Raw genomic sequence first — 21,771 nt, 5'->3', positions numbered from 1 at the left:
CGTTACACTACTCATATGTTCCCGTTTCTTTTGTCTACAAGCTTCTGCCTGTAGGAGCAACTCCTGTTTTCTTAATTGGAATTATCTGTCAGGAGAGAATATCCTCAGCTAGCCCTCCTTGACTGTGCTTCCAGTCTTTCCCATTTTTCTCCAGACACAAATCCATGTTCCACAGGAAAAAGGCAGATGTGTACATGACATTCATCATTAATCTTTGCATTGTTCTTGCTGCTAAACAGTCAAAATATTTAGTGTTTGTAGGCACTTAGTGGCTGGAAGAGTTGCTATAAAAATAAATAGTTTTATAGACCTTTCAATTCTTCTGGAAAAAGTAAGCATTTGAATAGCTCACCTTTAAAACTGCTGTACAGCTGGAAATGACAGCTTTGGGCTAAAGTGGATTAAGACAATTGGTATTGAGAGGAGAATGACCTACTTTATGTTGTGCTTTTCAGTGCCATTTTTAATACCAGCCTAGCTTTAACAGACTATTATAAGTAGATCTAGCAAATGAAAAGTAGGTTGGAAAAAAGTGAATAGAATTCCAACAGTAACAAATACATAAATACAAGACTGGGAAAAAATGTGTACAACTGTGAAAAGCTATATATGAGTTGGCATTTATTCTCCATGAAACTTCCCTGAAAACATTTAGCCTCATTTCAAAGCGTGGTACATTCTCTGTCAGCTGTCACTAGTTCTGTAGTATTTGCAGCCTTACATTTGATAACAGACACAATTGATCCTATGTGGTGGGAAGTCTGCACAGAAGTTGTGCTTTGAAACACGAAGCCACAAGCAGTGCAGATATGAAGATTTCCTACTGTGCATAGCAGAGTCACCAATCTGTATGGAAAGAGGAGAGCAGTCACAAGTCCATCCATAAGCATAACTCCTCAGTTAGTTTTGTAATCTGATGGTGTGCTTAAATTAGATCCACAGTGGGAATCCCTTCAGTAAAGCAAATTCTACTGGAAAACACAGGCTATATTGTTTGGAACTAAGAGCAATGTGATACCAAAGGAAAGAAAGGAGGACTGCAGATTCTTCCATACTCTGTGTGCCACAGGACATAATTCTGACAAGGAAAAGGGAAAGTAACGCTCCACCTGTTTTTCCTTTTCCATTCTGGCAACAAGCTCACTAGAGCCTCTTCCACACCAGACTGGGGTGTTTTTTTTCCTGTGCTTCTGGGACTCTCTGTTTAAAGTGTAGTTTGCTTGAACAGAGACGTATATAGGATTTATTCTGTCTTGCTTCTCTACGTGGCTTCGTAATAACGATGGTAACACAGCCTTTAATGTTTTCTCCCCAGATGCTGATGAATGCCAACTCTTTGGACAAGAAATCTGTAAAAATGGCTTCTGTTTGAATACGCAGCCAGGTTATGAGTGCTACTGCAAACAAGGCACATACTATGACCCTGTTAAGCTCCAGTGCTTTGGTGAGTTTATTTAAAGTGGTCTTGTCACTGTAATGGTATGCAGATGGGCAAAACAAGCAGACTTGTACAGCAGGATTCCCATCAGAATTGTGGCATTCCCAGCAAGGGGAGGCAGACTAGGCCTCTGAACTCCTGTAGCAGCTTTGTAAGATGCATTGGGTCATTTCCCTTCCCTTCTGCTTGGCTGGGCAGCAATTCTGAATGACATGTCTATGGCATGTAGAGCAGGGTTTGCTTTATTTGCTTCCTTTTTCAGCAAATTGCTCCCAGGAGTTTGCATCTCCAGAACAGCCCCTTGTGCTCCTTTGAGTGCATAGTCAAGAGCTGGTGCCAGCCTTTATGCAGGCAGCACAAAGTGATTGGAGGTGGCTCCCTCCTCACATGCACACTGCTGCTTCACTCTGCCAAGGTACAAGTTAGCCTTCTGTTCTTTGTATGTGGGGTGAGCAGTGAAAGCCTGTATGTTGAAGCTCACCTGTCATTCGGTAAGTGTGCTGGGTTTACTATATTAAATCAAATTAACATCAATACTTTTTTTCTTTCAAGGACAGATATTTTCCACAAAGAGTTAATATGCAATGTGAAATTATATTTGAGGTCATTGATAAGCCCATTTTAGTCTGCACAACCTTGTACTCCTTTGGTTCTGGTATTCAACTGAAAATTACACATAACTGTGACCCCGACTTTTGCTCTGTAAGCAGAAATCCATGTATAATGTGCAGAACAGCATAATGAAAGGAAGTAATTTTTGCAACTGCAATAAGAGAGCCTTTCGCCTTGGGATTCTATGATTATTCTTTACACAGGGTGGGGTTTTTGCTGATTAAATGTAATTTATCTGAAGTGGCCTGATTTTCCCTTTGAGCTAAATTTCAGCTTTTCCTCTCCAAGACAAACTAAGGAATACTGTGGCTAGGTAAGGTGATCCCTTCTCCTGACAAGCTCATGAAGAATCTCTAAGAGTATGCCCACCTCTAATGCCTGCTGGTACTGTCCTAAAGGGATAGGAACTTGGGAAGCACTTGCAGCTATGCTGAATGCAGGGTATGCCTGGCACTCTAATCCCCTCAGCAAGCCTCCACATCCATATGCTCCCTAGTACTTGAGGATTAGAGGTCAGCATCCTGCTGACCTTCTCCTTTTTGTCCTTCTTCATGGACACAGGCAGGATTCTGTTGCCAGCAATTGGTATTTGTGGTAATTAACTGAAGGTATGCAGGGAAATCTGTTCCTAATATAGGAAAATATAAACATAAATTAACACAATGCAACTACTTTATGCTGGCTCTCCTTGATACATTTCCTTCCATTTTAAAGACACGGATGAATGTCAGGACCCAAACAGCTGTATTGATGGCCAGTGCATTAACACAGAAGGATCTTACAACTGTTTCTGTACACACCCAATGGTTTTGGACGCAACAGAAAAGCGATGCATCAGACCAGCAGATTCGAGTGGTATGATCCATTATACATATTCCTGAAGTGAGTACACCTCTATGAGGTGGTGCTGACATGGCTACAGACCCTAAGTCTAAGCTTAGACTGGGTCATCCTTGGATAAGCCTGCTCTTTTGGAGGATTTTGGAAGGCAATGCTTGGAACATCATCTGTTGTTCCAGAAGGCACAATAGACTCCACAATGCTTCACTCTGCCAATGCAGTGGAAGTACTATGAGATTAGGCTCAGGCTGGGAAGTCATCTCCCCCCACGCCAGTGCACCAGCTCTGTGTCTGCCTTGTCCAGCCATGTAAGTAATGAGGCACAGCCTGCTTGCTGTCTCAGTAAGGCTGGGATTTGGCTGCAGGAGATTCAGTTCTACCAAATCAAGGAATGAAAATGGGAATGACAGGATATAGGAGGAAATAGCTGAAATTGTATGTATGCTTTCAATTGATTAACACTGAGGGTACATGGAGCTCACATTTTCAAGCTGTGGGCTGCAGTGTCACTGTAAAAGTAACGTTTTTGCAAGTTCTTTTAATTTCACTAGACACTGATTTCAGAAAGTACATTAGATATTATGAGATTCTTAGACACATCTGCAAAATCCAGAGCATTATGCAGTCTGCACAGCTTTGTCTATGCCACATACGTCTTTGAAAGAAATGTTACAATGGGTTTGATTAATACTGGCACTGTGTAGCCATAAATCCAGACCTCTGGTCCCCACAACTTGCAGTGAATTTTGCTGAGATGCTTCTATGAAAGGAAATGGGAATACAGACTGAATGCCTGCTTAGTCACTCCCAATATATACGGCTGATACTTTTGAGGAGTAATGTGGTCATCCTATTGCGTGGAACTGTGAAAGAATCGCAGCATTTCTATTGTTCAATCTTCAGTTAAACAAACCAAGAGCAGGATTGTCCTTTGGGTTCATCTAGGATCTGAAGAGAATAATGCAAGGGCCCAAAGGGGCTTCCGTCATTGGCATTCAGGCTGACACAGCAATGATCATCTCACCCAGCACAAAGAGCTCAAGCATTGTATCGCTACTGGCAATGTCCTCCCTCATGCAGAGAAGAAGGGGCAGGCTGGTTCCTTTGCTGCCAGCAGAATTTGGAGTTGGTTGGAGAGACCTACTGGTGCCCTTCACTGTGTATTCTAGCAAGTTCTTAGTAGAATAGGTATCTAAATGGTGATCCCATTTGTGCTTTCAGAACTCAGCTTTACTCTTGAGAGAGGTTTCAGTTCTGTACTCACCCATTCACCAGTGCATCACATAAAAATGCAGTAAATAGATATGCACAAAACAGAACCTTGGTTTTCAACAACGCTTATTTTTCACTCTGTGTTGGAACCAAATCAAAACCTTGTAGATGTCTTTACAAAACAATTGTGCTGAGGTTTTTATGTTCCAAGTGGAAGATTAAGTTTACAGTTCCTTTCCCTCCGATCAGCAGTGATCAGAGTTTGCTAGTACTAGGCATGGTTCCTACTGAGATATATGTCAAAACTAGTATGCCTCTGAAATATTCCATCTTTGACAAAAATGCATGTTTTTGTAAATGTTCATAAGAATGTGACAGTAGTTCACAGCAGTATTCTGTCTCTAACAATTGCTCTAAATGGATGATTAGGGACCAGAAGAGTAGATAAACAATACTTCTCCTCACCCTCCCCAGCACTCTCTCAGCCTCCAGCTATTTTCAGCTCAGGGGATTTCCTGAGCCTGATGTAGTTTGCCTGTTTAGTTAATGGGACTCTCTCTTCCAAGTATTTGTCCAGTCTCCCGTTGAGCCCGTGTAAAATTTTAGTTCAGCTCTGCCCTAGTTGCAAAAGTTCTTTCAGATGCCATTGATGGCAATATGAGAAAAGCTAAATAACTTTTAAAGATACTTTCTGTGGATGGATTTCCCCAAACATTCACCTCTGTCCCAATGCTGGTTTTTGTCAAGCTCTGTTAACTTTTATGAGAGCTGAGCTGAATCAGTGTTAAGCAATCAGCAGTAACTATGATTTAGAAAGTTTTATTTCTTGGGTGTCCAACCCAATGTGCTTTTAAATTGGTCTAATATGCCAACTCAGAACCTTTTAAGATTTTTAAAAAGCTGAACACTCAAGGGATGAGCCACCTCAGACACTTAAAAATGGTCATGACTTCTAAGCTTAAATTTTTATTCAGTGAAGTCTGTAAAGCTAAGGTTAGAAATTTCTTCATTATGCCAGTATCTTTTTGAAATAATAGTGCTGTGATGATGATCTAATCCTTCTTCTCCATCAGAACAAACTGAAGAAGCTGAGGTCTACCAGGACCTTTGCTGGCAGCACCTAAGTGACGATTTTGTTTGTAGTCGACCTCTGGTTGGAAAGCAGACCACGTACACCGAGTGCTGTTGCCTGTACGGTGAAGCCTGGGGCATGCAGTGTGCACTGTGTCCTATGAAAGAGTCAGGTAAGGAAACACACATGTCAGTTCTTGCAATGAAATCTCCAATACTTGATCAGTTTAATCCCTCACATTTACACTTGCACTAATAACATAAGAAAGAACAAAAAAGCCCTAACCCCTCAAGAACGAATGGAAATTGTTCACATTAACAGAAAAACATTACAGTCTGCATTTTGAAAATGTAGCTACATTTATTGTTTGGCACTTACAGGACACATTTCCTTCAGGTAGAACTATCAGTATTGGCAATTTAGAACTTTGATGGAAACAATATTACATTTTAAGGGTAACAGAGCTCCTTAATATGACTGACAAAACCCATCTATGAAAATACAGATGCAGTTCATGTACACACACACAGAATACTCAACAGGTAACATAACTGGTTTAGATTTGTGTTGCTGGTATTATATATTCACATTTTTCAGTGTGATACTGTGCCAGGCTGGCTGCAATCAGATGTGTTTCCTTGATAAGGATCTGGCAAGTTATGGTCTAGAATCACTAAACCTATCAAAAAAGAGTTGTTATTATATGATTATATGTTCACATAATATGAAGTGTATAGATGAGAAATTTAAGGTAGTTAAGGGAAATGGATTACCAATAAGGATTGAAGAATTCCCAGGGAATATAACGTAAAAAAAGCTGACAGTCATATTTTTAAAAGACTATATTTTGTTTGCATGTTTAGAAATCAGACATTGTTCCATGATATTTCAGGTAGAAGTTGCTGCTTGTGCTGACTACAAAAGCTAAATGGATATAGAGAGAAATGTTGTCATTGACACACAGATTTATTTCTGGGGACTGGAGAAGGGAGAAGTGGAAGCATAGGTATATGTCATGCTGTACCTGAGATATGTCAGCCCTGGTATATACAGTCTGGTACCATGCTTAGCTTCCTCCCCCCATATTCCAAGGCCTAGTTTGGATGTAGCTTTGTTACTATAAATGTGTCTTAGTAACATGACTTTCCATATATGAATACGATGCTACACTAGTAAAGCACTTTATTGCGAACATACCTGGATTTTCACTTGAGCCTGTGTTACTCTAACAATAATGTCGTAGCTAAAGGAGTACGTTTTACTTGTAGCAAGAATCCTGGAGTTAAAACTGCATAGAGAAGCTCAGTGAAACATTAATGTGGTTGTTTCTGTCTGCTTGTGTTTTATGCTTTTATAATTTACTTGCAAGGTCCCTGAACCTGTTCTTAGATATCTTTGCTTGTTTGAGTTTGCTTTGGAAGTACAGCAACTGAAAAAAAAGGGCCTAAATTTGATGATATTGGCTGGAGTAACTGCTGGCTGATGCTTACTCCAGAAAAAAAGACTAAAGAAGAAAAACAGGGCATGACAGCAGCTTGATTTATAAGATTTAGAAATCTCTGAAATGCTTTTGTCAGGACAAATCTTATAGGAGGACATTCCCAGGCATTGAATTACTACACCTGCTAGAATAACAATTTCAATGGAACAAAATGTAATAATAACAAAAATACAGGGCAGCTGCTAATAGCAAGAATTGTTGCTATGATCTAGAGCTTCTCAGGTGGAAAGATCAAGCAGATTAATGTAGTTTTTCTTTGTACAAAATTAATCACATAATGACAGTGACCCATCGGTGTCGTGCAAGCAAAGAGAAGCAAAAAAAGCTCTTCCTGGTAGAGAGTTCAGGCAGCTATGAGACTTGTTTCTGTAGATTTATAGCTAGTTACATTTAAAGCAGGATAAACCTGAAAAGGAAGAGAGGACTACCAAGATGGTCAGGGAATAGAGAACCTGTCTTACAAGGGAAGATGAAAAATTCCAAACAGATGCAAAACAAACTCTGCAAATGGTAAGACTCTCCACTACAGCATAATCATGGAGGATTCCCACAGCCTTTTGAATTAAATGAAAGTGCTGTTATGAGGAAAAAATTGGAACAGTTTCAGTCTGGAAATATATGTATTTTGATCATTGGCACCACAGCATTCTGAAGCAGCAATCCTGTGCCAACTGTGATGTTCAGTTCCTCACTAGCTCTATGAAGAAACTTGAGAAATTCATTTTAAAAACTACACGGAGGTTCCCAATGGATAACATCCTAAATGCCACTTGACTCCTCAGTCAAAGCTGAAGTGCATTATGTTGGATCATGATATCTTTCTCCTTCCAGGCATAAGATAACTTTTATGTGACATTTAATTTGCATTGAGAAGTATCTGCTTTAACTGAAACTATGAAGCATACTTTGATCCAAGGTACTTTAAATCGTCTTTATAGATTGGACCATAGACGGGTAAAAATAAAAGCATATTTAGTCTTTATTATGTCATAAAAAACATACAAGCTTACATTTCTTAGTGAAGATGGTATATGCCCATTTGTCCTTGCACACATGTGCATGCAGCCATACAGAAACCTGGAAGCCTTTCTCTATTTCAGGAACATTTACCAAGAAAAATTTAAAGCTGACTGAACTGAATAAATGATTCATTTGACATGTCTTTGGTTTGTAGCACTTAAAGTGATATCATTGGCTCAAGAGAGTGCTTTCACACCTCTAGGCCAGCAGGTCACAGGTTCAAGTCCTGGCTGGGGAACCTGGAATTTCTCCATTTTTAAATACTTAGGTATTGTGTTGGCCAGATTTACTACTGAAGGTGTTTGCTTATTTCCCCAGTTAGGGGCATTCTGAAGATTTGTTACACATGTTAAAGAAGACCTGGCAATGTGAAAAACGTTATCACTAGAAGACTTTGACCCTGAAATGTGTTGGATCATAGAACGAATCATTCACTGATCTGTGGTTTCCTTTTACCTTGTTTATACACCCCTTGTGTTTGAGGATCTAGGTGCTGCCCTTAGAAAGTAAAAAATACAGACTTAGCACCATAAGTGATACATTTCTAAGTCCCTTCTAAAGCAGATTCATTGTTTAATAGAAACAACCAACAACTTTTGTAGAGCAGCTTGTCTTTAAAGCACTTTCTTTTTTCATTACCAGATTTAAATGTCCCGTTTAAGTAGCATCCAGCATAAAACCAGTGGGAAGATAAAGCACTTCTATAAGAACTGATCCATATTAAAGAAATATATATAAGTCTTTCATCAGAACAAAACAGAATTTACACGGTTACTACTATTTCTAAAAACTACTAATGGGTACTTAACCAAACAAACCCCACTGAAAATTATACCAAACATTCAGAGCTTGAGACAAAAATAAGTAGCACCTGTTGAAGTATTGCAACTGAACAGCAACATCTTAACAACAGTAGGACGGATAAGTATTTTGATGACAACGTTGAGGAACAGACTCAAAATACTCGTTCAAAATACTGCAAACATGAACTGTAGTGCTGTGATTACTGGTGCAAGCAATTTTGTGGGGCAGGCCTCCTCGTCATTAAACAAAGGATGCAAAAACAGGTTGTTTACAATTACATTGGTTCTAATGTTATGATCTTATGATATCATCGTATTGCAAATAAAGACTTTCACAGATTGCATCCAATATCAAAGTGTTTACTACTGACATGTCTTGTCTCTGAGCTCATAGTGGCATTAGTCTGTACTTGCCTAAAGAATGTCTAGTAAATACTCTCAAGAAACCTCTGTATTACTTGAGGTTTGTCATTTGCAGTCTGTAATAATTGAACAGTTAAGGAAAATCAGAAAATTAGATACTTTTGGTTTAGATAACAAAAGCAAAACATCCTTTCTTGATTGCACCCAATCCCAAAAAACACCTGTTGGGTGACCTGCCTTTAGAAGTTCTGCTTCCTTGGTCAGTTTACTGTTAGACCCAACTCTCTCCATCCAGAGTCTGTAGTCTAGTAACTGGCAGCAGGACAGGCACCAATGGGTTTTGCAGCTGGGTCAAAGCCTCCATGCCAGAAAACAGAGCAACTGGCCAAGACTGAAAAAAATCTGGAATCTAAAATAAAGCCATATATGCCTCAAGTTAAACTGAACATGCAGGACCTGAGCTGTAAACCTTCTGAGGCTCCAGAAGCTCTTGTGAGACCCTTACAGGACTGGAGTGAACTTTAGACAAGGTGTATTGTTACAGCTTACAGGAAATTTGAAGGGAGTAGATAGAGCTAACAGCTAGAAAATGTTTAGTAAGGTGGTGTGCTGAGGTCAGCGTTTCATTTACAGAGATTGCCTATTTTTTTATTTGTAAAGTGATCTTTTTGGAGTTATTGCAGTGCAGTACCTCCTTTGCTTCAGTAACACCTTATGATGCTGCTAAGGTGGAATTATGAGCCCCTGCACTCAGGATATGTTGGTCAGTTAAGGAGGGTGCTTTCTTCTTCTGTAGCTGACTGCTTAGAAAATATAGATAACAATATAGAAAAATCAGGAAAGGTAGGACTGGCACTCTGCAGCTTTAACAGATGTTTTAATGATTATTGAGAGTGGAGGTGCATTACTATGTCTATAGCTAAGAACTTGTTGTTGGTGTGAGTACTAAGATAATGTCATGAACGCATTCTTAGGTGACTGTAAAGGGCACCAGTGAACAGTTTACCAGCCTGTTTATTTGTGTATCCTTATATATACACTTTTTTAGTTTTAAATTCTAGTTACTTTGTGTATTTTTATGGCACCACTTTATGTTTAGATGATCTGCAGAAAGAACAATGGTAGAACTCCAGTCAGTAGATGTTGCAGGTGTTCTGTGGGACTAGGAGTTGCATGAAGAACGGCTGAAGACTTACGTTGTACTTGAAGTTTTTCTTTATCTCCTCCTTAGCATTTGCAAAGCCTGAACTAGGAGAACACTGAGGGTTGTAGGTAATGTAAATCACCTGGAGTGCTGTATAATGTAGGATTTCTCTTGGCCAATATCACATGGGGTTTTTTTTACAGAAACCCACATCTGTGCTGGTCCTACCAGTTTCTCCTTCCATCAGGAAAGAGAAATTTGCACCCTGAGCATATATTCTTCTGACCTCTTCTAGACATCTACTTTAGGAAGATGTGGTATCCTAGAAGTGGTTATATCTTCCCATGGATTAAAAATGGACAGTGGATAATGGATTCAGATGCAGACCCTCAGAGATGCCTACATGTAGTTGAATTTTACCCACTTTTGGCAGAACAGATTGTTTGGATTCCATTTTTGTTGCAAGAACTCTGTGTACCCTTTGTAAACACTATGAGTTACTTCTGGGCTGAGCTTCCGTATTATGAGAACATAGTGTTCCCTCCCTTCAAATTCTGGCTAATGCCACTCACGAGTATTTGGAAGTACAGGGAAAACCAATGTGTGTAAAGGCTGAGTTTCCATCTGTACTCTTTTGAGATGGTAAAGATCAGCAGGGAGGCACTGGATTAATTTCTGAATATCATTCTTCTTCCATGAAGGATGGCATTGTGCCTCCTTCCTTTCTGGTAAAGTCTCTGGTTAAATGGATTATATCCTTTGGGCTTAAAATATTGCAGTGATTGGGCCTTGAGTATTCCAAATCTTGTGCTCAGTTGTGCAGATTTTTGGCTGATGTCATTTTGATTGATGAAGATTTTCAGTGCTTTTTCTGAAGTTTAGGGGAGACATGCAGAATAGCTTTGGAAGGGTTTTCCTCATGGAACTCCTCACATTCCAAGTGTATGCAGGAGTCAGCAAGGAGTCAGAAAGCCATGTGCAAACATGTGGCAGAAATAACCTGACTCTTACTGCAACTTTTAACTGTCTACCTCCAGCAGTAGGAGAGAGAAGGAAATTTGAGCAGCATTAGTTGAGAAACAAAAGGTGACTGCAAGAGATTTTGAGATATCAAATTGGTAGTTACATCAGTTTTAGCAAGAGCTTTACATCCACTATGAACTCTTTCTCAGTGATTTCTTTTACAGTATATCTATGTGAGGATATGAATATCCTTCTTAACTCATTTTAAAAAAGTCCTTTAAGACTGATACCTTTCCCTTTTTTTTCAGTTGTAGAATATATGTGAGTGCTGTTCACCACAAACCTCAGCATCATTGACATCATGGGCGATGTCAATGAAATTATCTAAATTGTCAAATAGCACAATCTAAATGTTGAGCAGAAATATCTTCAGCTTTGGTTCACAGATTATGCAGTCTCCTGAGATGGCATAAACGTAAGCAATTCAGACTGATGTCCAGAACCTTGGATTGGGAAGGGACATGTATTACATGTAATTTCTTGGCTTCATCCTTCTCTGCAGTGATTTCTTCCATGGTGAAACTGTTGCATTCTTAAATAATCAGAAGGAACTGCTTGGAGTTGATAGTTCTGGCTCCTTATTTTTGTTTGTTTGTTTGTGTGTGTGTGATGGTGATGATTCTGAGGAGCTGAAACAAAAATACAGCTTTCTTTATGGACTGGAGCTGGACTGGCTGAGGTGCAGTTGTTTCATGATTATGTCAGGAAAAGCTTTTTTAATGTATTTTGCCTTAAATACACAAAATATGGAATAATTTTTCTGACTGGATAATTTAGGATTTTTAGGCCTCTGGGTACATGTAAGGCCCACACCGCCCTGCAACAGTTACAACAACTGTATGCAAATTAGATGCATATTTGCACAGCTGCACTTATGCTAACAAACACCTACAAGCCAATCAGTGCATCCAATTTATGTTGTGTTGTCCCTGTCAGCCTAGCTTTCAGCACCAATTACAGCTAACATCTGTGCCAGTACGCATGTGCGTCTAGCTGTAATCCCCTAGCACTTGTTTAATATGCAATACATCTCACTTTAAAAATGTCCTTTACATTTTTGGAAGCATACATCAGCTTCCTTTTACAATAGCTGCTCTAAGTTATACAACAAGCTGTCTCTATGCTTCATTTGCAAGCTATGAGAAAAACTTAGAAACACATGGAGCAATGTAGACTAAACTGTTGTAAAAACAAAGTCTTTTTTTTTTTTCCTCTTGAGCTGCATTTGTATTGTCCCTGATCACAGCCAGGAGATGAGTGAGCAGAAAAAATAAACCCATATAGAAAAAGGTTTTATTCTTGATTGTGAATAATACAATTTTTTTATACTTTACCTGAAAGATTCTTTTCAAACTGACCATTAATTTCTGTGACAACTAAAATGCTTTTGTCATTTAGGGGTAGTTACACATTCTCTTGCTCTCTGCCCCCTTTGCACCTTCTTGATCTCAGTCTTCTACTATCATCTCCCTAGGGCAATGTCATGCTGTTCTCCCATTTGTATACTGGCCGCAACTTTCTGTGCGCTGGTTGTGCTTTTACCCACAAATCTTACAGCAGTCTGTTCATTTAGTTCCCTCCCCTGGAAAACTGTGACCAGCAGCAGCACAGTGACCCGAAATACATTATTTTTAATTTAAACTGTAGCAACATAGCACAGCAAGGGGAAAAGTTTAAAACAACAGAAATTGTCGTTGCCACAACTTGTTCTATCCTCCACAGGGGCACTCTCATGGCTTCATTTCTCTCAGGCATCCAAGTCTCAAGTCTGCTTTGTTTCAAAATGCCAATTCTCATGATCTTTCCAGAATGTGGCCCCCTGAATACCTTTCAGTCTTCCTCCTCTCCTCTCTGCCTACCCTTGTCTTCTCACTCTCCTCTCTGCCTACCCTTTTCTTCCCTGGGGAAAAAAAAAAGGGAAAAAGACAAGCTGAGCACGATGGCATAGATAACTTGCCTTTTTATTGGTCCTGCATTTCTACTCTTGGTTTCTTAGCTGAGTTGCTGTTGCTTTCCTTGCATTTATCCCCTGAGCACCTACTGACTGAATCAACACATTACAAATGACAAGAGATATAGATACATACAGGATTAAGAGAGTATTACAGGTAATCATAGATAATGAGACCTAAAAATGCAGACATTCAGAACCTGATTTTCAAGGGACCAGTGGGGCAGGAAACAAGTTTCTATTGCCAACATTTCTTTATTTGTCTTTAGATAATAAACAACTTTGCACTGGAAAACATGCAATATAAAATAGCCTTGCACAACCCTCAAATTACCCAGCTCTCATGCATGTGAGAGCTGCAGCCCTATGGATTGGCACATGTTCCCACTGCTTCCTTCAAAAGAAAAACATGCTTTCTACTACCAGTATCACTAAATGCAAAATTAGCACTGAGTAACTGGGAAGCCATTGTCCAGGTTCTGTTCAGTCCTTCCCATCAAATCACATTCTCATGGAAGAAGCAGTGATCCCTCAGACCTGTTTGTGCTGTCCCCATGCCTTTCACTGACTGTTTTTCTGTGGTGGTTTCTTCCACATAGGCCAAATGAATTAGTATTTTGTGGTGGAACACAGAATTCCTTTGCCAAGAACATTTATGGGCATCTGTGAGAAAGTGCTTTTCCTATTCTGCACAGCTCTTCTCTGTGTATGTATGAATGAAAGAGTCGCTCTGAGAGGGTAACCTGACTGTCCTCATGCATGGATGTTGTCTGGGGTTAGATGTGGGGAAGAAAGACTGGAGTGTTTCTGCTCCTATGACAGCTCTTAAAACTGTGCTCATTATCATAGTATCTCAGTGTGCAGTCAGGGATGTAAAGTAACATTTGCTATGTGCTGTTTCCTTTTTCATGCTGGCTTTGTTTCACGCGCCATGGGATGTCATTCTCGGGCAGTGTACTTTGTCGTCTAGGAGAGGGTTGTTTGTATATTATTAGCATATATAAATATATTCTGGAGGACGCACATCAAAGGAAACTACCTTGCACTTGAAGCAGAAGGTGGTGAGATTTACAGTGATTTGTAATTTCCCTGGAGAGTGTATTCTGCAGACTTGGACTGGCACCCATGACAGTTCTGAATGTGCACAGACAAGTTTTGCCTGTACTGTACCATCTTGTGCTCTCAAAGGGCCAAGCTGTTGACCACAGAATTCGAACAGACTTTTTGAACACTTCGGTTTTTTCAGTACAAAATAAAATTGTTCCAGGTGGAGGGGATACTACCTGTGAAAATAAAATTACAGTGCTGGGCAGCAAGTGGGGCTGTACTCTGCACTGTCTAGTGGCAGTCTGGATTTATCCAACTATTTGCTGTCTGGGACGGTTCTGCACAGTGTGAGGTTTCTGGCTCTGTAACCATCTGCAATTCTTGGATTTTATATCTGCTTAGGGCTTTTTTTCCTCTCTCTCTTTTGGTGGTTTTCTTTCCCGTCCTTTCTCTGCCTGATTCTCAGAACACCAGGCAATCTTCACAGAAATAAATGCTAAACAGTCTGTAGCAACAGAAAAGAAGCACCTGGGTTGCTGTATTTCAGTGCTTCTATTTTCAAGTAAATTGTATTGTATGTATGTTAGCAAAGGGTAATGGAAACAGAGGTGACACAATTTTTATTTTATTTATAAAAAAAAAAACTGCATCAGCATTTCAGACATGGACTCTGACACCTAAAATGAAGAGTTGCTTTGGTCTGCTTCAACTTGTGTAGTCTAGCTATTGGGAGAGAGGCAGAAAATCAGTGTAACTATTCCTACTGTGCATTTCCCCTTGCCCTTTGAGGTTCACAGCCAAGGAGACTTTGAATAGCACTCAAACTTAAGCCTCTGGGTTGAAGATAGTTTGCAGATGAGTGTGGGCTAGTTTACAAGTATTTTTCACTCTGATTTCTGCAGGCTGGCTGACAGTGCCAGAAATATGGTTCTACCTGCCCTCCAGTTTACTTCCTTTGGGGTGGCTTCTGCTAGCAGACATGATCACCCAGGATAGCCTTTGTTCTACAGAACTAGGAGTGTCACCATAGATTGCCCTGCAGAGGAGTGCACTAGCAGTGGGATAGACAGCATCCCTCTGCTCTTGCTTCCCATGCAGTCCAGAAAAACCTGACCTATAACTTTTTGTACAGTTATCGACTCAAATCTATCCCTGGTGTTATCCCTGTTATGACCTAATAGTAGGTATTTGGCTCATTAACATTTTAATTGCATTCTTCTTGAAGAGGGAATGCTTTCTGGAAATTGCAGATTTATGGTGTTTCTAGGAAGATAAGTTTATTTCCAGCAAATATGAACCACAGCTCCCTGGGACTAATGTAATGCAGCCTGTGTTACAAGTGTGTTTACTTTTATATCCTATTTTCTTTCCCTCCTCAGAGGATTATGCCCAGCTGTGCAACATTCCTGTTCCAGGATCTCGACGGCCATATGGACAGGATGCTCTGGTTGACTTCGAGGAACATTACACTCCAGAAACTAATCCATACTTTGTTGAAGACCGTAAGCAAGTTTCTCTATTATGTAAAACACTTGAAAAGAAGGTTGTAACTTGAATTGCTGCCCTGTAGCTGGCTTCATTCTTCTCTTCTTGAGTAATATGGCCTATTTATGTTTCAGTTATTCCTATGACACAGCTTTCAGTCAGGTGTTCTGGTTCAAGAGCCAGGTTTGTATGAGAGTCCAGTTGGGCTCAGAGCTCAATTAATTTTTAATACTGTGAAATAATTTGTGCCAAGTGTATTAAGTTTGTGTTTACCAACAGATTTACAGCTGAAGGTCAAAAGAATTGCCAGTTTTCCTTCTCACTAATTAATTTTAGTTTGGAGCATGGGACAGATTTCTCCAGAGTGCATTTTGTTTAAAAAGAAAAAAAAGCCCTACATCTTTCTGTGATTTTCCAGCAGAATTTATATGGGTGAAATGAGAGCATGCTAGTCAATTGTTGCTCAACAGAGAAGGATCAGAGAGTATGCATGCATAGAGCCTCCAGGCTAGATGGTATGGCCTGCCAAGCAGGGGGTGCTGGATCATACACGGCATCTTTGTTATGCTTGAGGAATATCAGGGTCCTTTTATGGGTCTGGCCCAGCTCGCTGTTAAGACTTGTGGGAGAGCAATGCTTACAGGTTTCAGCATCTTCCTGAAAATCAGCCACCCTGTACAGGTCCAGTATGTTTCATCAAAGTTCTAGAGAAGAAAGCTGGAGATACCAGAAGGAACTGGTAACTTCCCATGTTTTTTATATACATATATGTATGTATGTATGTATATGTATATATGTATATATATTTTTTTTGCCTACAAGTTGCTACTGTGCTCTTTCCCAAAGTGTTTCTCCTGCACAAGGAGTTATTTTAAAAGTAATAGGTCAAAACAGGGCAGGAGGATTACAGCACACTATTAGAAGGGTGATAAGCATTTCTTGCACACATTGCACTTCACACATTTGTACAGAACTACACAAATCAGGTTAATGAGTTAATTTCTGTTTAGTATCTATATGACCCTTCTAGCTCTATACAAAACTGTAAAATGCCTTATTTCTTTATATCCAGGTGTTTTTTAATTAAGCAGTATGAAGTGTTGATGTTTAATTGAAGTGTCACACAGTTGAAAACTACCAACTACACAATGAAAAGCCCAGAAAGATGACTGAATAAACAATGTGCTAGACAAAATACTGAGTGAGAAAGAAGCATTTCACAAGCTATAAGCACTGGTGAATAAATACGATAAAATGCGAACAGTTTTGAATCCACAGCTGAGTCCACTGTCTTCATAGAATGGCTTGGGTTGAAAGGGACCATAAAGATCATCTAGTTCCAAGCTCTTAAGGATAGAGGCCTTAAGAGCTCATGTCTCTTGCTTCTAGCCTAGCACTGAATCAAACGGGGTATCCTCTTTAGGGCAGCAAGGACTTCAGGGTCACAGTCCTGCTGCAGGTTGTATAAGGAATACAACAATACCTCCCATCGCATGGCAGGGCCGTGTACTCCAGTGTGATATTTGTCATTGTCAGTTTCTACAGAACACTCATTACAATCCAGGTTCCATCCAACTGTTTCGAAGTAGAGTATTTTGTGAAGTCAAACCTGCTGTGAGTGATAAATATTTTAGGTTTTGCTAGTGAAAATTACAACATACTGTATTTATGAGAGAGGGGGAGAGAAAAAATACATATATATGTGTGTACATATGTTCATGCATACGCATGTATATCTATATGTAAACTATAAATGATGCCTTTTCTTTATTTGAAAAATATCTGTGTATTTGGGGGGCCCTCTCTTGGCATTGTTTTCTAAATCAGCAAAGTCTCCACTTTAAATGTATCTCATGAGCCCCCTGCAAGCTCTATTAGAGGACTCAAGAACATAGTGAAACCTGGTTACGTTTCTTACTACATTGTCGCCTACATCATGACAGTGTTCAATATCCTCAATACTATTGCACCAAGAAATGATTTACTAGGTTCATGGAAAAGACTGTAATGTTTCCCACTTAATGTAAATGTATACATACTATGTATTACATATGTTCTTGAGATATGACATAAGCCAGCAAGTATTTATGTCACATTATGTGTTCAGTGTCTCCAGAATCTATTCAGTGTGTAACTGACCAGCATGATGCTTACTAAGACTCCCACCACGCTAGAGAAAATCCAGGATAAGAACAATATATGTAGTCAAAGAGAGGGGGAGTGGAAATGGCAGTATGGAAGTTAAATGGAGAATGATATGGAAAGGGCAGAGTTGGAGACGCAAAAGTAGGCAAGGGCCTCAAGGACCAAGACAGCAAATATGAAAGGACAGGAGAACAAGCACAAGGAAAGGGAGAAATTCATATTCCTAGGTAGCTTTCCAAATGTACATATCACAGCTGTTGCAATATAAATCAGGAAATAAGTTTTAGGTAAACCAATGACTTGTTTGTGGAGTCACTGTATGTTACAGGGCAGATGGGGAGATATATCCTACTCTATTCCACTGCAGCTCCAATTTCCCCTCTATGTATTCATTATACTGTTAAACCTATGACTCAAATGTTCTCAATTTTTCCACAAAAGTCTTTTTGATGTGATGGGCTGCCATCTGCAGTCCTGTTACATCACTGCTCCACAAGCAGAAAGCTAGTGAAAAACACTCATGCATGACTTACAGGAGCAATTCAGTCCTAGAGAGAATCTCTGAACACGTGAAAATGTAAAACAATTTTGTATGTATAAATCCTTCCTTATACATAAAAGCATAACTCTCACAAAAGCCCTAAGACAGAGAGCACAAAAGGCATTGTACAAACCACTGAATGCAAAGACAGCTCTTTAGCTCTGACTACTCACCATCTAGAATTATGACAAGGAGCAATTGATAGATTATAGGTATTTGTACTGGCACCAGTCACTGAAACACAAGCCAAAGGGTCATTAACCAAAACCACAACACGAAAGCAGTCTCTGATTTCTTCTTACTTTCCTTAAGGCAGCTGAGATTGATTTTTTAAAATGCGCTTTCTTCTAGATAAATTAGAATGCATCTCTTCCCCCTCTACACACATCTTATTTGTCTAGAGTACCATTTTAAGAAACTTTTACCCGAAACTGCATTACCACTTGTTTCCATAAAGGGTGATACACATAACAATTCAAATAAAAGGTGCTATTTAGAAAATGCTGATTTATCCTTTAAAAAATATGCTATCAGATTATGCAGTTTCTTTTAAAAAAAAACCACAGATTTTTTAATACAAAACAAAAATGTAAGAGTTAACAAAGTTATTCAGTTTCCATCTTGAAACATATCACAGCATTCTTCTGGTGCATTTAAAACTCCAGATGGTGCAGCTCTGCTAAAGCTGACCTATTTTCTGCAGAGTCAAGTCACATTCCAGTAAACTTCTGACAGAATTTCAGACTCTTGCTATATACTTGGGTATACTGATTCAACAGCTTCCTAACTTACTTGTTTGAAATTCTTTCTCCACACAGGTTTCCTGAACAGCTTTGAGGAGTTACAAGCAGAAGAATGTGGCATTCTGAATGGGTGTGAAAATGGCCGATGTGTAAGAGTCCAGGAAGGCTACACCTGTGACTGCTTTGATGGTTATCACCTGGACATGGCCAAAATGACTTGTGTTGGTGAGGATAGCATATTACTTCTCCTCTCAGTCTGTCAGTTTACTCAGTCACTTGATCTAAGGTGGGCCTGGAACAAAAGGGTTAGGGATGATCACCTGAACTGTGTTAAAGATGCCAGTTTTGGTTTATTTACTGCAAAGGCCACTAACTATTGATACAAAAATAACTGTGTCTGTGTTCCTCAGTTCATCTTGGTCATTACAGCTGTGTTCAGTTAAGAGTGTAGAAATGAGCAGACACACATTTGTGGAATGAAGCTTAAACTTGTACCAAGAATTTAACTCTCATATACAGACCAAATGTTTTTCAAGGGCTTTAGTGAGCTAGGAGGATAGAATTGGATCCAGAGCGGAAGAGTGATTTTAGGAGTGGATTTTTAGACGGGTTAAGTTGCCTAAATATGCAGGTAACCACTTGAGAAGTTTGGCCCCTGATTCTCACCGATTTCAACAGTCAACTGACTCAACTATTCCTCTCACTCTCAAACTAGTAAAGCTGCACATTTACTAATCAAGACATAGATGTCTTCAATTAAAACAAGAAAACATGGCAACAGTAAGTGTCAGTGAGAAGGTGAAGCGAAACAACCACCCCTCAGTGTAGAAGCCTAGCAGAAATTGAGTGTTGGTTTAAGGTCTGCACTAACCTTGCTTAGCATTAGGCTTCATAACCCACAGCTGAGGTCTTCCAGCTCTATGATGAGAAGCTACCTACATGCCTTGTAATCTTCAGGACTTTATGGCAAGCTGGCCAGTTTAGCAAGAAAAGATGTCTGTCTGTCAGGCCAGTGCTGCACAATGTTGAGCACAGGTAGTTTGTTGTTCACAACTATCTAGTTGACAACACCAACAGCTGTGAAAGTATTGTTTTAAAGTATAAAAGTATAAAAGATTAAAGTATAAAAGTATAAAATATATATAAAGCATAAAAGTATAAAAGATTGTTTAAAGTATAGATGTTATACTAAGAAATATACTAAGAAATTTCTTATAAGCCACTTTTCAGTCATCAGATAAACACTTGTAAGTGGCTGTTAAACTTTGGTTTGCAGCTAGACTGAACCTGGATCAGGTAATCTAACAGTTTAAGGCCCTCTAATATCCTATTGATTTCCTATGATAATTTGTGCCTCTTCCCAAATCATCTGTTACAGCTTTTGACACAGCCTAATTCCACCCAGTTGGAACCAAAAATAAAGCTCTCAGGGTATTCACGCAAATTGTTCTCCTCTTGACAATGCTGGAAAAAAATGACTTTTACCTACACACCAGACTTAAGTACACGTCTTTTGATGTCTCCTTTCTGCAGATGTGAATGAGTGCAACGAGCTGAACAACAGGATGTCTCTCTGCAAGAATGCCAAATGCATTAACACGGAAGGTTCGTACAAGTGTTTGTGTCTCCCTGGGTATGTGCCTTCAGACAAGCCAAACTACTGCACACCACTGAACTCAGAACTGGAGAGTGAACTGGAGTAGAGGAAAATCTCCATATCCTAAGCCCATATACTCTGCACTGTATAAAGAAAAGGAAGAAAAGTATTTAACTTGAGAAGAGAAGGCACCAGAGTAGCAAACAAAGCAGGAGAAAAGCATTAAAATGTGTCAAAGGTGAGACATGACAAGAGAAGCTGGTTGTTTATCAGCTTCACTGAAGTGACAGACCAAATGGACACATTACTCTGTATGAAAGAAACAATCAAGTATATAGTGTGTTCATAAAAAAAAAAAAATCTTTGAAAATAATCAAAAACAGTGCTGTTATTTTAAACAGAAGAGCTTTGGTTTTTTGTGAGTTTTGTTTTGGTTTTTTACTATTGCTTGATTAATTTGGCATTTAAATAGTGTTGGAAATATTTTATATTACTATGTCATTTTTTGATTGTTCAGTTCCTTGCCTACTGTTTCTCTTCAGACCTTTTTTCTGATCAGTACAAGTTCTATGATACAGATATTTTTAGGCCATTTTGTAAGAACTGTTAGACAGGGTGATGCTCCTCCTTCTCTGGAACATTGGTCAGTGACCTTTTGTTTTTTTAATTTGCTAGTTGCCTGCCCTGTGGAGCAGGCACCATTTGTTAAGTGTTTATATACCTTGGCGAAAAGTCCGTATATTCATTTTGTATTCTGTATGGTTGTTACTGCACTTAAAGTCTTTAGAACCTTTCTTGCCAAGTTCAAAGCTGCTAGTGAACAACATTGGATTCCTTTTGTACATTAAAACAAAAGATTTTAGCTCACGTCTGTATTGTAATGTGTAAATTGAACACAAGAGAGATCTTGTATGATTACCCTAACATATTAAAGCTGTATATTAAAACTCAATAAAATCACCTCTTTTTTTAGAAAAAAAAAAAGCTATTTCCTAATTGTGGCCTTTTTTCCCCCTTTTTTTTTTCTGGTGTTTATGTTACAAGAATCAACCCTCAGGTGTTTACACTACTATATTTAATTTACATCACAATAGTCATAGGGAATTGTCTGGCTGCTTTTTCCTCCCTTCTCATGCTGTTTTAATAAGACTGGTATCTGAATTAGTTAATGCCTGAAGTTAGACTTCCAGGGGGAAGATTTCAAACACAGAACTACAGAAACTGTTTGACTTGG

General features: G+C 39.2%; 1 protein-coding gene across 2 annotated transcripts in view; it reads left to right on the top strand.

The window, feature by feature from the left end:
- The window catches only part of LTBP1 (latent transforming growth factor beta binding protein 1), a 175,356-nt gene extending 153,841 nt beyond the window's left edge, over positions 1 to 21,515 (top strand). For both annotated transcript variants that reach the window (XM_009075762.1, XM_009075761.1), the window contains 6 exons: positions 1,316 to 1,444; positions 2,765 to 2,905; positions 5,176 to 5,346; positions 15,406 to 15,528; positions 19,016 to 19,165; positions 20,474 to 21,515. In XM_009075762.1, the coding sequence (XP_009074010.1) occupies positions 1,316 to 1,444; positions 2,765 to 2,905; positions 5,176 to 5,346; positions 15,406 to 15,528; positions 19,016 to 19,165; positions 20,474 to 20,643 (884 nt within the window). In that variant the 3' untranslated portion in view covers positions 20,644 to 21,515. The remainder of the gene's footprint in view (positions 1 to 1,315; positions 1,445 to 2,764; positions 2,906 to 5,175; positions 5,347 to 15,405; positions 15,529 to 19,015; positions 19,166 to 20,473) is intronic.
- The last annotated feature ends 256 nt before the right edge of the window (positions 21,516 to 21,771 follow it).

Source organism: Acanthisitta chloris, unplaced genomic scaffold (genome assembly GCF_000695815.1).
Source record: "Acanthisitta chloris isolate BGI_N310 unplaced genomic scaffold, ASM69581v1 scaffold12995, whole genome shotgun sequence".
Classification (NCBI taxonomy): Eukaryota; Metazoa; Chordata; class Aves; order Passeriformes; family Acanthisittidae; genus Acanthisitta; species Acanthisitta chloris.
Note: the sequence above shows the minus strand (reverse complement) of the source record. Positions and strands in the feature narration are given on the sequence as shown.